Source organism: Protopterus annectens, chromosome 7.part0, assembly GCF_019279795.1.
Source record: "Protopterus annectens isolate FY-2018-M chromosome 7.part0, PAN1.0, whole genome shotgun sequence".
Lineage (NCBI taxonomy): Eukaryota > Metazoa > Chordata > Ceratodontiformes > Protopteridae > Protopterus > Protopterus annectens.
The window spans coordinates 959,788,631-959,805,022 of record NC_056739.1 but is presented as its reverse complement, the minus strand read 5'-3'; the positions used below and the strand labels follow the sequence as shown (position 1 = coordinate 959,805,022).

Sequence of the window (16,392 nt, the reverse complement as noted above, 5' to 3'; positions counted from 1 at the left end):
ACACAGGATACCCTGCTGTATTAGAGACCTCCAACACAAGATACCCCAGTGTATCAGTAGCCCCTGATACAGATAGCTATTGTATCAGCATCCAGTGATACTGATACCCCAGTGTATCAACAGCCTCTGATACATGATACCCCATTTGTATCAGCAGCCATTGATTTAGGATACCCTGGGTGCACCTGTTGCTACTGACAGAAGATATGACTGCTTATCTGCTCCAGGTAAACTAGAGGATACTGGGAAAGTAGGAGTGTGAATAAAATGGGAGTTTACAGGACCTTGCTCAAAAAACATCAAGCCACCTAAAAATCTGGGCACTCAATTATGCCTGGATACTTTTTCCTGTGGATGTCAATCTATATTTTCAAAAAAAAAAATAAAAATATTTGTGTGCCAGTTGGTAAAGAAGAACTGTCTTCACTCAGCAATTAAAGCATAACTGAGTGCAAAGATGCCAGAAACAAGAGCAAGAGGTCTGTTGCCCAAAGAAAAAATGTGGATAAAATATTGTTAAGTGAAAAACATGGTCCTTAATTCTCAGCTTATATTCTCCAGGAGAGCAAGAAGGGAATGTAAATGAAAGATGTGCCAGCAGGTGGCACTAATTTAGTCTGACAGATGTTACGGTATGTGATGTTACAATGTTTCCATTCATGACATGCATTTGATCATTTCTAAGTATTTTTTAAGTATACAGATTTTGAGGAAAACATATCATAAAATCGACATACAAACTCATTTTACCACATCAACTAATTTGGTGCATTACAAAAATACTCAGCAAACAATACGTATTTCATTTTTATGTAATGCAAATACTCTGTATTTTAATTTACGTATCTTTTTTTCTCTGCTCTACTGCATTACATCATATTGTCTGCTCTTGTCATTCAGCAGTACAAGTCTTGTGTTGTTTAATCTTGTGACATTTTCATGTCATTAGCATAGGATATAAGGCTAAGATAAGTGACTGCTCATTCAAATACCTTTTGCATAAATCAGTTTAAGATCGTGCTGCACATGTGATAATGTACAAAAGGATGCGTAATGGTCAAGAAGGATTTTGTCAACCTTCAATTCATTGAGCTTGTTTTATCCCATCTGGACCTATTGGCAGCTTATAAGGAAAAAAATGAAAACTGTCCTGTTGAAATATTACCCTTCATTTGGGTATGGCTCACAAGTCACAACACAATGAAAATTTGCCTATACACACACACATAAGTACATGTAAACAACATATGCATAGATATCTTTACTTACTGTATTTTGATATGTTAGTTTGTATTGGATACATGAAAGTGTATTCCTCTTTTCAGCACTAACACAAGTAATTACTGCTATACAACATAAATTTAGCATTCGGTGATTAACAGAAAACCTAAAAATTAAATGTATGAATAAAAGTAGCACATATCTTGGTTATCTACTCAGATTACATTACAGCCAAACATTTGGAGAAGAGAGGTGCACAATTACACGCTAGTGGTATCAATACTTCTTTACAAAGGTTAATTAATATACTGACAGACGTTACAAGAAAATATTCTTCCTACTCAAAGGCAGGAGTTGTCTTCTTTCACACTTTCTTTACATATGCTACAAAAATCAGAGAACTTTGTTTAACAATAGATACCTCAATAAGTTAGTTTGCATTCAAGAAAATCTGTCCTACGTGTCTTTATTTGCTGCTGTCTACAATACAAAATGCAAGCCTTGTCCTCTGTGGTTTTCATGCAAGGAATATTTACTTCACAGTTACCAGAAATTACTATATATGGTTTTGAAGCCTGCTATCTTGATATAAAAAAATGATGAGTGCGGCAACATCATATTAAAGAACCTGCTTGTAAGGCACACAACTGCCAAGCATTTGAGAACTGCAGGCCCCGAAACTATCCTAACACACATAGAAAAGGACCTGTTTTGATTCTTAACTCATAGTATGAACATGCAGAATATAAATGCACACAACTGTTTCACATCTTTTTTCACACTACAAATTGTATAATACTCAGATATGATACTAAAGCATAAGGTGTTCTTATACCAAAGAGATGTATACAATTCAAATTATGTGCTGTGTATGCAATAGTTTATATACCAGCTGCTAAGGGAAGCTATCAAAGAAGGTAGGATGTTAAGAGAAAAAAATAAAATTGCTTAGAAGAGCAACTGCCACTTCTATGATGGTTCCTGAATAACTAAAATCTCTTCAGCAGTGTATCTTGATTAGGTACAGTAACTCTATACAGAAATGAAATCCACTTAGTTGTAACAGTCAAAAGCATTGTCTCAGCTTGATGTCACAGTAATCAACAGTGACATCTCACTCCAGTGACGTAGGTTTTGAAAACCTTTTCATTGTATGCCTCTCTGACTCTGAAAAAGGTAAACAGCCGCGCAGTAATTCACAGAGTGAAATCTGATGTGATAGAACTATACGCTGCAAAAATACACAGCAATAATTTTCATGACAGAGAAAAATGCAATGATTTTAAACAGCCCACACCATAAATTACTGTGGCCAGCAGAAAAGCTATGACTTTTTCACTAAGAATGGGTTTCTATCCTTGGGTGAGGTCTTAAATGATGACTGAATCTTCTCTGAACTTTTAGAAACCATGTGTGCACAGTCAGTGTGGCTTTCTTCAAAGGGGACTAAATTTGTTTTAGGTCCATAGTCATAATAGACAAAAATAGATGAAAATGTATGATACTAAGCCATTCCCTGATGCATAGTTCCCATCCTGTTATATAATTGCAACTTTGAAGTGATAAAACTGTAAAAATAGAAGCATGTAGTACATGCTACTCCATTGGTCACTGACCTTTGATGTAACTTTAAGAATGATGATGTAATCAGTGGAACAGATCCCTGCTTCTACATATAGAACTATCCTTGAGCATCTGTCTAAAGACTGTGAATTAGTTGTTGGTCTTTCGGCTTTTCCCGGTTAGGGGTCGCCACAGCAGAACTTCAGTCTGCTAATGATTGGCAGTAGATTTTCACGAGGTGCCAGCTCGACGTCCAACCTTCAACGAAGGCATGCCCATTTACGCATGTTTTTTGAACGCCCAACAAACCACGGGGAGGACATGCAGACTCCACACAGAAGGCACTCCCCACACTCCAGCCAAGAATCAAATAGGAGAACCTCTTGCTGTGAGGCAACAACGCTACCGCTGCACCACCGCGGATATAAAGACTGTGAATTAGTATACTTTCTAAAATGTCTTGGCAGCTGGGAGATCCCGCATTTAATTTATTTTACAATGATATTAGATGGAAAATGTTGACTAGTTTACAACATCTTGTGAGCTTGCAACATCTGGCCATCAGTGCCATACAGTTAATAAGCTACCTTGGAAATGTTCAGTACTGTTTCTTATCTAACCAGTCCTGCTATTTGTAAAATAGAGCCTTAAGCTCTGTAAAGGAAATTCCTGTTCGCTATGGTGAATATGTTTATCTCACAGGCAAACATGTCTGCAGTTTGAGGCAGCCATGGCACATAAGTCACAGAAAGTGCAGGAACAGCTATCTATCATCCCACCCTACTCTCTGACTGAGAGTCACATATTAAGGAAGGTGAAGTTACTGGCATCTATCTACAGTTTGTTAGACACTAAGGTCATTCTAAGGTTATGAATCAAACTCTGTTCTATACCACCTGGTACTTCCTTTTTATTTACTTACTTTTGTTGACTGGATTACTCCTACTAGACACTCAAGATTTTTCAGAGAAGACCAGAACTGACAGTCATACTGACTAGCAATAATTTGGCCATGACAATGGGGAAGTAATGCCTGTAAAAAGGGGAGGAAACAAAGTCTTTTTTTTAATGATACATGCATTTTGTTCCTTTTTTTTTTATTTGCTTTTATTTCTTCAAATATTCACTTTTGTAAAAGTGACTGCATGATAGAAAATTAAAATAAAACCATCCTTAGTCTTTTTTGACAAGTGCCACCGGATCATTCGCATCCATTTAATCTACCACCAGCTCAGACAAAGCTCCTCTTCCACAGTACAGCACACCCCTTATAATGCATATCAGGTCTGAAAACAGTCCATCCCTTGCCCAATATACACTTAAATTCTATCTTATTTTCTAGTCTTGATAATGGAAAAAAAGAATGCAAACACCTGGTATGGGAACAAAATTCATAGCCTTCACATCCTTCAGGCAGTCAAGACAAGCGTATTAACTGCTGATCCACTGATGCTCCATACATTATCCACACGATTTTGTCACACGTGTCTAGTAAGTAGTGCAGCAATTATTACCTATTGGTTATAGCATTTCACAGGGTACAATGAGGGAACACTTAAACAGGTAAATTCAGTTTATTACTGTCTGTACTTACTCCCCACCAAAGCTGTTTCCTTAATTACAGTAATATTTTGCATACCTAAGAATAATGAAACTGCAACATTCTAAGCAATTCCAATAAGCATCAACCCTCAATCTACACCTCTGTTTAAATATCACTGTCAGATTGGAGGTACTTACACAGGCAGACTGAGAATGCAATGGTTGAACTGGAAATCTATGACAATGAGGATCATATAAAAATTTTGCACTGTGGGATCTTGTCTGACCTTTCAGATTAGCCCCCTTCTTTGTTTGATTTGCCTCACTATTTATAATTCATATATGTTTACAGTGAGTCTGTTATTTGGTGCATGTAAATGATACTATTAGCTTTGTAATAAACATCATGCTACAGTCTAGGGTTTGCTTCTCTGCAGCCTCTATCTGCCTACTGTGTGATTCTATGAGCAAGTCACTTCATCGGACAGTGCTCTTGGGAAACTAGAAAAGAAAGCCAGGCTTCTCAATGGTCTTCTTGACTGCATGTCAGATAACTTACCTATGATCCGATACAGCTAAGCATTATAAAAAATCTGCATTTTTAGAAATAAGCTGATTGAATACCCAACATTGTAGAGTACTTCTGCTGAAAATATACTGCTATGGTAGTCAGTCTATGAATAATTGTTTTTAAATTGTCTTTTTCTAAACATCCATTCGTTTGTTGTATCTTATCCTTCTGTACTTTATTTAACCTAACCACAGAGAGACAGCCAGGCTTTGAAGTAAGTAAGTTAATTTGAATGTCTAACTCCAAACTCATATTTGTTAGTTGCATGTACACGTTGCTTCATTTCGTATTTCTGTAAGCAGTTCTCCAGTTCCTTTGATGTCAGCCTTCACATGTGCTTGTTGTTTTTAATGCAGGCTGTGCAGAATAGCTTGGCCTGGTCCAGGATATAAGGTTTGCTCTTGACTGACTGTTCACACTTTATACAGCAGAAATGGTTCTTGTGCCAACTCAGTCCATCACTTTGCTGATAGTCTTCAGAGAAAATGACCTGTTGAAACAGAAAACAGCTGTTCTGTTGTTGCAGAAATTATTTAGTGGCCTGCAATCAAAGCTTACCATGATCTCATGCAAGGTACAATTACTAAACACATCAGTGCCAAAATAAGTTCCTAACTTGAAATGCATTCAAAATAATAATCTAACAATTATACAGAAAGTTTTTATTGACGCTTATGACTTGTACAAATTGTATTTTTTGGTGCTTACTGCTCCTGATTATTTTGTAACAGGAATCCTGTCCTATTTACAAAGGAAAATGTAACCTTGCGACAGCCTTACAAGTAAAGGCAGTGCTACACACATCATTCAACTGTATGACATCTCAACAATGCAATAATGTCTGACTTTGCAGGAAATTAAGACAATTTAAGGTTACTAGTAAGGTAACATAGAATTTAATTAAAAGAGGCAAGAATGGCCTATTTTCAGGTCTGGTATGAGGATAAACAACACAGTTCTGATTTATTGACACAGATTTTGAAAGACACAAGTGTGGGAGTACAATTAGGAAGCACTAAGCCTCAGAGAAAGTAGTTAATACCTGGAACATACTGCTGCAGAAGTGTGAATGGCACTGGTCAAGAGAAACTGGGACAGATAGAGGAGGGAGGGTTCAGGCATAACAAAGGAGAACCTACTGTCCTTCTAGATGAACTAAATAGGATTCTGCCTCCTTTGACTCTTTATTCCTATCATCATAGGTTCATACTAGGTTACTGATCAGATATACAACTTTTGGCTTACTTTGAAGATCCCATTTCATTAGTACATGCAACATAAATAAATAATACCTGTTTTTTATCCCCTTTTGGTGAGGATTTGAGTAGCCACAACAGGGGTGAATTTATAGTTTCCATATATTTGTCCAGGCATTGCTTAAAAAAGTCAGGTAACTACTCTGTCTTACACTGAAGTAAAGTCTAGTTCATAAAACATGGATTCTTTGAAAGAGACGCCTAGCTCACCAACAGATCATATTTATGCTGCAGTGGAAGTTTATTTCCTTTGAGCAGATGTGTAGGAGGTTGCATAGGACTGGATCCTTTGAGGCTTTAAAGGTGAGGCAGTAATCCTCAAAACAGTTTGGAGGGATCAAGGAAGTCAGAAAGTGTTTAAGGTAGTCTGCACAGGACAAAAAAGACACTTCCTTGATTCTCTTAGTAGGGAAATACTGCAGTTTTTCAAAGTTTTCAAGTTGAGTCATCTGTTTAGACAAGTACATACTGAAAGTGGCATTGTGGTACATTACGTGTCTGATGAGGGAGGAATAAAGAAGGACGATAACAATAAGTTATGTATTCACCATAATATTCCATCTGTGTTGTTGATCTTTATTTGTCTTTGATGTATGGGACTTGGATCTGCTCGGATCTTATAACAGATTGCGAGAATCAAAAACTGTCAAGTTAAGTCTGTAACTAGAATGTCCCTCTCTAGATTACTCAGTTCGAATTTGTAGCTATAAAGGAAGACAGGAAAGACAGCCCTATTACAACTATAGAGGCTATGTCCAATGTCATATATGAAATAACAGAAAACTAGGACTAGAACTCGTTCCTCCAAGAAGCCTGAAGGAGAGGGAAGGTTGGTGGAGTGTCAAGAATAAATGAAGATTGACAACAGAGATGGAACTTTATTGTGAGTACATAACTTCTTTACTTGATGTTTTCAATCTTCATTTATCTTTGACATATAGGACAGAGTCCCCAGCTACTCTAAATCTTGGGAGACCTTATGGAAGGACATTCCTGAGCACCATAGTGCAAAGGACGCTCTTCCTCTGGAGACCAGATCCAATTTGTAATGAGTTATAAACGTCTATGGAGTAGCCCAGGTGGCTCCTGTGCATACTTCATCCATGAAAGCCTTTGAGTGACAAACAGCAAAAGTGGCTTTTGCCCTAGTAGAATGTGCCTCAACTGGTAGAGGTAATTGGATGTTTTTCTTATTGTAGATGAAAGTTATGCATTCCCTTAGCCATTTAGATAAAGTAACCTTTGAAAATGGTTTACCCATGGATGGACTCAAAAATGAGACAAATGACTGGTCAGACTTCCTAAAGTCCTTTGTTCTGTGGAGATAAAAACACAATTACCTGTGGACATCTAGGAAGTTTAAGCAATATTCTCCCTTGTTAGAAAAATTAGGGAAGAAGACTGGCAAATGAATGCATTGATTGACGTTAGCTTCAGATACCACCACAGGAAGAAAGGATGGGTCGGTACTTAGCGAAACTGTGTCTTTATGAAAAATCAAATATGGAGGTTTTGAAGATAACGCTTGAATCTCTGAAATTCTTCTGGCAGATGTAATGGCTACAAGAAAAATGTTTTTCCCTGAAAGGATCTTCAGATCACAACTGGCCGCTGCCTCAAAAGGGGAATGGACCAATGACTATAGGACCACACTGAGATCCCAAGGAGTGAGAGGATTCTTATAAGGTGTGTGGAGCCTCAAGGTTCCTTTCATAAATACTTTGCACAATATGTGGGAGATTAAGGAATATTCTTTGAAACCATCATGGAGGCGGGAAATAACAGCTAATTGGACTTTAACAGTAGAAGAAGAAGCTCCTTTCTCAAAAAGCATAGCTAAAAACTCCAACACCTTTCCAACTGGTGCAGAGAAGTGGTCAATACCCCTTTTCGCGGGCCCAAAATGAGAATCTTTTCCAGTTACTGTTATAAATTCTCCTGGTAGAAGATTTATGGGAAGCCAACACTTTTTTTTGGATCGGAGAGGACAGGTTATGTTGCCTAGTGATCAATGGAACTGGAGGACCCAAGCTGCAAGCTTGAGGTTTTCAGAGAGTGGGGTGAATTAGTCCCTCTGGATAGGACAGGAGGTCTGGATCTGAGCCCAGAATCCATGGACAGTGAATTAGGTGAGGCCAAAGAAAGGGGAACCAGACTTGTAAAGGCCAGAATGGTGGAATGAGGATCACCTTGCTCTTCAACCTGTGGCTTTTTTCAAGAAAGGAGGTATTAGTGGAATTGAGGAAAAGGAACAGAGCAGTCCTGAGGGCCAGTCATGAAGAAGATCATCTCTTGGGGACTCCCCCTGAGGGGGGACTAGGGCAAAGTAGCTGCTGCACTTGTTGAGAGGTGACACAAACAGGTTGCTGCAAGGCTGCCCCCAGTGACAGAAAATCTCATTTGTCACAATGGGATTAAGTGACCACTTCTGCAGCAGGAAAATACATCTGGTCAGCTTGTCCACTATCATGTTCGAGCTCACCAGAATGTGCATTGCTATCAGAAAGCAGTTGAAACAGATCATCCATTGCCAGAGTCTGGGATCTTCTCAACAAAGGGTATAAGACTTGGTTATGCTCTGTTTCTTGATGTACCAGACCACTGACATATTATCTGACTGAATCGCAATCATTCCCAGAATGAGGGCAGCTTGGAAGGCTTGCAGTGCTGAAAGCACCACCCTCAAATCCAGAACACTGATATGCAAGTTGGCCTCTATAGGGGACCAGGTGCGTTGGACTGATCTACCCAGATAATGCCCCCCACCCTATCTGGGAGGCATCCATGGTCTCTATGGCCTAGGGCTGAGGAGGAACAAAAAGTCAGGCCAGGAGTATTTCCTCTAATTCCATCCACCAGGATAAGTCTTTCTTGCAACAATGCATTTGCATCAGGTAATGACTGAAAATAGACCATTGGGAGGCTAGTAATCACTGCAGAAGTCTTATGTGAAATCTTGTTAGCGGGACAAGCATGATGGCTGCTGCCATGCATTCTAGGGTTTGTAGAACTAGTATAGCAGGAACCCTGCCATTGGAAAGAATAGTTTTCACTTGGGATGTTATCCTTTGCAATCTGTGAGGAGGAAGGGAAGCTATGCAAGAGGTGGGATTTAGATGAGACTCTATAAACTCCAACTCTTGAATCGGACTTAATCAGGATTTTGTGTGATTCACAGTAATACCTAGATGAGTGCAAGTGTGTAGAATAAAGTCTCTTGACTGCTCTAGTAGATGCCTGGTGGGAACAATGGCAAGACAGTTGTCTAGATATTGAAACAGTCAGAATCCGTGCAGTTTCAAGTGAGCTGCTACTACTGCCATACATTTGGTGAACACCCTGGGGGCTGTGGTGAGACCAAAGGGTAGAGCTCTGCACTAATAATGACAGTCTCCTAGCCAGAAGCCGAGGAACCTTATGAAGCATTTGTCCATTTTTATGTGGTGATATGTGTCCTGGAGTTCTATAGAGCACATCCAAGGATAGAATAGACTGAACCATAACCATCTGGAATTTTGCCCACTGAACATTGTTCAATAGGCTGAGATCCAAAACTGGTCTCCAGTACCTCCACCATTTTTGGCACCAAAAATAATCGAGTAGACTCTGGATCCTATTTGGTCTGATGGGACTTCTTGGATTACTCTTTTTTTCTAGCAGCTTTTGAATTTCCACAGCTTCCTGATCCTTCTGACTGGGTGGTACATTGGGGATTTTTTTGCCTGTTATTGGGGTGAGAATGAAGAGTATGTTGTATCCTCTGGCAATGATCCTTCACACCCAAGTATCAGTAGTTATTTGTTGCCAGGCTAGTGGGTGCAAGAGCAAAATTCCCCAGTTGCCTCCAGGGGAAAGCAATCATGCCTGCCTTCAGGAGCAGTGATAGAGTTTCCCTGAGAGGAAATCTCTGGAACCCTGATTTTCCGGGCCATTTTTGCCACAAGGCCAGTGTCTTCCCTTGGAGCGCCCCTCTCTGCCCAGAGGGGAGCCATTGCCATGCATGTCCTGAAAAGGCCACTGGGATTTCTTGAACCACATTTTCCCACTTCTCTGGTTCCTGGAAAAGGACCACTGGGGAGCAGAAAAATGCAGGCCCACTGTAGAAAGGGACTTTCCATCTTTTTTTATACCTGGCTAAGGTCTCTCTGACTTTGGGGCCAAACAGGGAAGATCTGTCAAAGGGAGCACTGATGAATGAAGACTTAAATGGCTCCACAAACTCAAAAGCGCATCCAGGTTGCCTCCTTATTTCACCACCGGAAAACACTGCCCTAGTTGTCCCTTCGGCTGCATGTGCAATGAGCCTCATGTCTGAGTTGGTGGCTGGGAGGCCAGTTTATCTTGTACCTCCTTAGACATGGCTCCTGCAAGGGTTATCTGACAACTCCTTGATCAAGATTCCCTCTGGAGTCTAGTAAAGTGTGCCATGTAGTTCACAAAGACCATAAGGTGACGGTTGATGAAGTGTAGACCTGCTTCCCAAACCTGTTCATCGCCCTGGGCTCTCAGTTCAGAGGACAAACAGTGGAACTCTCCTCTGCCAGTTCCTTCTTTGTGGCTGCAGCAACCATCATGGCATCTACTGCTAACCCCTTGGCCCAAAACTATTTGTCCTCTGGTGCAGTGAGAATTTGTCTGATCTCCTGGGGATTGGCTCTACAGAATTGGGGGCCTTCCATGCCCACTGTGCAATCAACTTAATAAGATCATCAGTGTGGGGTCAACCAAGAGGTAGAAGGATGAGCACTGAAAGCTTGCAGGTACACCAACTCCTCTAAGGAAGGGTCTTTGGGATTCCAGCCACCCCTCTGCTTTAATAACACAAGAATGTCTCCAAAGGAGTCATCTTCTGGGGGTGACCAGGGGAAGCCCTCCTCTTAATCGAAGTCCATGTCCCCATGACAGATTCCTTTGGGAAATCTAGGTGCTTCCTCTTACATGTCCTCTTCTGGGGTACCTCCTCTGTGGAGGAATTGGAAGAGGTAAGCCCTTGTGCTTGTTGCTCGCTGTCCAGGCGTTGAGGTTGGAGGAAGCTCTGGGCAAAAAGGAGTCATGGGGAAATGCTCCAATAGGGAGGGAACTGGCTGAGAACCTACAGAGGCCAACGTCCTCTCCATGACCTGGAAGAAAGCCTCCCCCCAAAGAAGGATAGGAGCCTGGAACCAGGGAGGACAAACCGGGAACCATGGTCCCACCCTGCTCTGATGAGACTGCCACCAAAGCCAAAGTCTGGGAAAAGCCCACATGTGTTGAAGCTCCAAGAATAAGCGTGGCGCCAAGAAAATTTGAACTGAACCACAGCCCTAAGAGCTGGCAGTGGAGCTATGACTCTGGGAGTCCTGTGGACCCAAAAGAACCAACGAACTCAGGGCAGACACTGGGGCTGATGGCAATGAAGCTGTCAGCACTAGGACAGCCAGAACCAGGGGAATTGAAGTCATGGTCTCTAAGGCTTTGGGGAAGGTTATAGGAGGAATGACTGGTGGAATCCTTGGAGAGAAGGCCCCATTTCCAGAAGAGAATGAAACCTGGGAAGAACCTGTAAGAGCCCTAGCCACAAGGAGCTGATCCACCAACTTCACAATGTCAACTTCCATCAGACTCTTGGAGGAACAAACAGAAAAAGCTGATGGAGATTTGGGTCCATATAAGAAGGGGCTTGGCAGATGCCCCACAAAAGGAGCCACTGAGGGGGAGTACCTAGACCTGGGTACAAAAGAATTTTCTGGTTCCGAGGATAGCTGTGGCACCATGGAAGGGGTTGGCACCTGGGTGGTCAGCTCTGTAATTATCTGCACCAAAACCTTGGTGTGGAAGAAGTCATCACAGTTGGAGCTAAAGCCAGCACCATAGCCTTTGTAGTGCTTAGCTTCAGTTCAGCTGAATGTGAGGGGACCAAAGATTTAGGTCTTGTTGATGCCAGAGCCAAAGGAGATGGTGACACCGAAATACTCCTCTTCTTTCCACAATCAACTTTCAAGGAAGAGGAAAAGGAGGAAAATGGCGAGGAAACACTGGACTTTGATTTCCCTGGCTGACTGGACAAAGCCTCATCAAAAGAAGTTTTAATTAGCCCCTTAAGGATAAGTTTGTTCTTTCTTTCTGTGAGGGCCCAGTGACTAAAATCATGGCAAATAGTGCAATCATCCTGCAAATGCACCAGGCCCAAGCAATATACACACGCCATGTGCCCATCGGAATTAGGCATTTTTCTCCCACAATTGCAGCACTGCTTGAAATCTGCAGTGCCCTTATCTTTATCTGCCATATTAGCTAGACACCAAGTGAAACTCACACAAAAAAAAAACACAGAGCCACACCCACAGTAAAGAATGGAAATAAGGATGGGCTACCAACAATGGTAGGCCCAAATTACCAGGAGGGAGAGAGAGAAAAGGACAGAAGCTACCAATGATGATAGGGAAGCTTCACAGGAGACTCACTCACAAAAAGAAAACGTAGAACAACTTAAGCTTTTTTTTTTTTCTTAGCAGGAAAAAGAACACTGAAGTGTAAAAAGGAGAGGAAAAGAAAAATAAGATAGTAGGAAAAATATTGATCGGGTAGGTTAAGAAGACTTAAAAAAGACTTAGGAAAGATTTCCAGAAATGTTTTACACAAAGTTAAGTAAAAAAGACTCAATGTCACTTTGTTCAACAGAGTATTTCAACTGACATGTCCTACGCAGAAGAGTGGCAAATGAGATCTAAGGTAATCTACAGAGGGGCATTCTGGGTAGAGACATAGCTTGAGAGTGTTTTGGTTCTTGCGATCTGTTATAAGAGCCGAGCCAGTTCTGAGGATCGGAAGCGAGTCCCATACATCAAGGATAAATGAAGATTGACAACATCAGATCTTGTCTTTAACTAGAGAATGTACCCCTGGTAATTAGTGTGGCTAGATAAAAGGATTCCTAATGATAGTGGATATATGGTGATCAAAGAATAGTGCATTGTAATTGAAAGTGTCCATGTCCCTAATAAATGTGACAGTTTTCAAAGGGGTGTCATTTTTGTGGTAGGGTACAGTGTCTATCTTTGCCCCAAACAGCACAATGCTACATTTCTTATCACTTAGCGTAAGGCCATAGTCCAGGCATAACTTATTTGTGTTAGGCCCTCTGGCATTATCTGGAAGCCAGCTGGAAAGTTTACAACAGCTCTACATTTGGAGTCATCCACAAAATTGCTCCCTGAGGGCCGCCACTAGTAACGATCCTTTTTAATAACAACTTGCCCCTACACTTATAGACTGGGTTATGTCAGTAGGCCAGTTTGCTATGCAGCACATAACACAAGTGTTTACATTTAGTTTGATTAGTTTGTTGATAGTGTCAGAATGTGGGATCGTATCAAAGGCTTTGTCCAGGTCAAGGGAAATTAGGGAAGTAATGTCAACAGATTGGCTTACATCCAATGCATCAGTGGGTTCCTGTAAGAAGTCCACAAAGTTTTGGATTGGCAGGGTCTTCCTTCAAAAGCTCAATAAATTCCATAGGGATGTGCTCCACTGACTGATAGCTAAGGCTGGAAAGGTTTACATGTCTATAGTTTCCAGGACACATGGAGGGTCCTCCATTCTGGAGTGGGATAACTACAGCAGCTTTCCACATCTCTTACACGAAGCCAGTGTGCAGGCAGAGATTGAACAGGTTCACTCATGTCTATAAGGCTGTGGTTGTTGCTGTTGTTGCTGACAGGAGAGCAGCCTGGCACATTGAACACATGGGACTAGTACTTCTGGTCATGTAGAGGGGCTCAAGGACTTGCTCCAAAGTGATCTAGGGTGGGATGTTTGCCTGCTCATACATAGGAAAACTTGTGGAGAGATAACAGTGTAAAGTTTCAGGTAAATATATCAATTTATATATTGGCTATGTCTTCTTGGGATGAGTGTGTTGCTGTTGGTGTTATGTCTTAGCTCAGTGCTTCTAAGGTTTCTGGCATTTGATTTTGCTTCTGAATTATGTGTTAATCTTTACAAACTCACTTTTACAAGTTGAGTTAATCAGACAGTTCTTAGAGATAATAAGTTTCTTCCTCTAATTGTACAGTTTGTTTATACTAGGGATGCACATAAGGGTTACTCCTGAATTTGGCACTGTATTTGTCTGAGGAAGACTTATGTCCTTATTTTATCCTACAGTTCGCTATCCCTTTGGAAAAGCATTCTGGGATCCCACTGCACTTCCCAAGAAATATTTGAATTGTTCATCCACCATATGTGTCCTAAGAGTGTACTTCTGTATCCCACAAATAATATCTTACTGTACTGTGTCCAAATTGTATCCATGCAGTTCATGGAGCAATTTTTTTTAGATTAAACTGGAAAAGCAGTTTCTTTGAAATCTTAAAATTGAGAAGAGTGAAATTATATTGCACTGGAGGTGAGGATGTTTTTCCTTTTCCCCAAATATTGAATAATCTTAGAGTTAGTATATTCAAAAATACAAGGGTGGGGGTGTAGATAGGGGTAGTTCAATGAAAGTGTCTTTATTTTAGCTTTACATTGAAGGCAAAAATGTGTGATTCATTTTTTTCTCTAAGGGAATAAAGTTGTTGCAAGGCAGCTTTCTTGGATTAGTCATATACACATCCAAATCATTACCACCTTCTCTCTGCCATTGTGAAGATGCACAGTACCCTAAGCCTTTCCTTCTATCTCAGCACTCCATCCTCATTAGTAATATTTTCATACAGTTTATATTTGCTCTAGTCCTGCATACTTACTGTAACCATATACAGTATTCCATATGCACTCTTAACAGGGTTGTGTTGCACTGAAGAATTACCACTGTATCATTTGAGTCTTCACTGGTCATATATTCCAGCATCTTACTAGTTGTACCTACTGCTTTTACATTGTTCACAATAAGTTAGCCTAGGGGTCACCTCAGGGTCTTTTAACTACATGGTTTCCTCTTGCTCCTTGTCAGCTACCCTGTATGTGCCCTATTTCCTGCTCTACAGTGCATCATTCTGTATTGTTTAGTACTAAGTTCCACATGAAGCTTGTTAATCTGGACGATTAACTTCTGAACCATACCTCTCAATTGTACAGATTTTTTCAGAATGTCCAGATTTTTGCCTTGTATTTTTGGTCTGTTTCTCATATAATTGTGGGTTTCTGGCAAATAATTGAGGTTTGAAGTCAAATAATAATGGCAGACATTCAAGTTTCAGACTTCAAATTGTTTAGAAAGTTCATGCTAATGTAAAACCTGTTACTCTATCAACTTTCCAAGTATCCCTATTTTTGGCCCTTTGTCCCCCCATTATTTATGGCTTTATTTAGATTTCTTGCTGAAAGAAGTTAAGAGGTATGTTCTGAATATCCCTTTAGAATTCTGTTCCACCACCACTGACTGCCATCCTTAACTTTGTCTCATCTGCAGACAGGCAGAACCTGCACTCCAACCCCTAGTCTATACAATTGTGTTAATTCAAAGTCCCTGTATGCATCACATTTTTGTGAGCACTACTGTTACCAACATCTCCAACTGTGCAGCAGTTCTACAGACTCCTCACCAAGCTGGATCTCACAATAATATCTTATTCTACCCATAATTTACTTGTCTTAGAATTTATAATGGAACTTTGTACACAAGCCATTCTGTTTTCCTTTGCACCTCCTTGTAAATAATTTTCTTAGGTGGTCTTTCTACTTTAATGTTCCTGTAAATCTTGCTTTTCTCTCTCATGCTTTGCTCTTGCATTTTTCTTGATGAAGACTGCTGACACTTCTTCTCCTTTGCCTCCTCCTTCTCCTGACACAGGTCATCTGACTTTCATTTACTCCCTCACAGACGTACTTTCCATAGTTTATCCATGACCTCCCTTACAGTGCAGCCCAGCATATGAAAATCTATCGCCCTGTCACCCCAGCTCCCACCCCATCTGCGTCACTCTTCAAGAACTTCATAATGAGTTTAAGAAACTCACTGTAACATAGCCACTAATTAGCAACTGGATCAATCACCTAGAAAATTCTGCTCTCTCTGTGCTAATTAAGATGGCATCTGCAAAATTCTGGACAGTTGAGAGGTACGGTGGTAAGGAGGAAGAGGACATTATAGAAAGACTGGTGGGAGAACGGTATGTGCTTGAGAGCAAAGGTGATCATCACAAATGAGTGGGAGTATTCTAGATTATAGGATCACACAGACTACTAGGCTAATAGCCCTAGGGCCCTTAGAAGCCCAGCCAAGCTTAACCCTTGTTCCCAAGAGTGTCAAGCAGA

General features: G+C 40.7%; 1 protein-coding gene across 2 annotated transcripts in view; it reads right to left on the bottom strand.

The window, feature by feature from the left end:
* Positions 1 to 4,342: 4,342 nt before the first annotated feature.
* Positions 4,343 to 16,392, bottom strand: part of LMCD1 (LIM and cysteine rich domains 1) — a 385,448-nt gene continuing 373,398 nt past the window's right edge. For both annotated transcript variants that reach the window (XM_044077518.1, XM_044077519.1), the window contains exon 6: positions 4,343 to 5,387. In XM_044077518.1, coding sequence (XP_043933453.1) covers positions 5,226 to 5,387 — 162 coding nt within the window. In that variant the 3' untranslated portion in view covers positions 4,343 to 5,225. The remainder of the gene's footprint in view (positions 5,388 to 16,392) is intronic.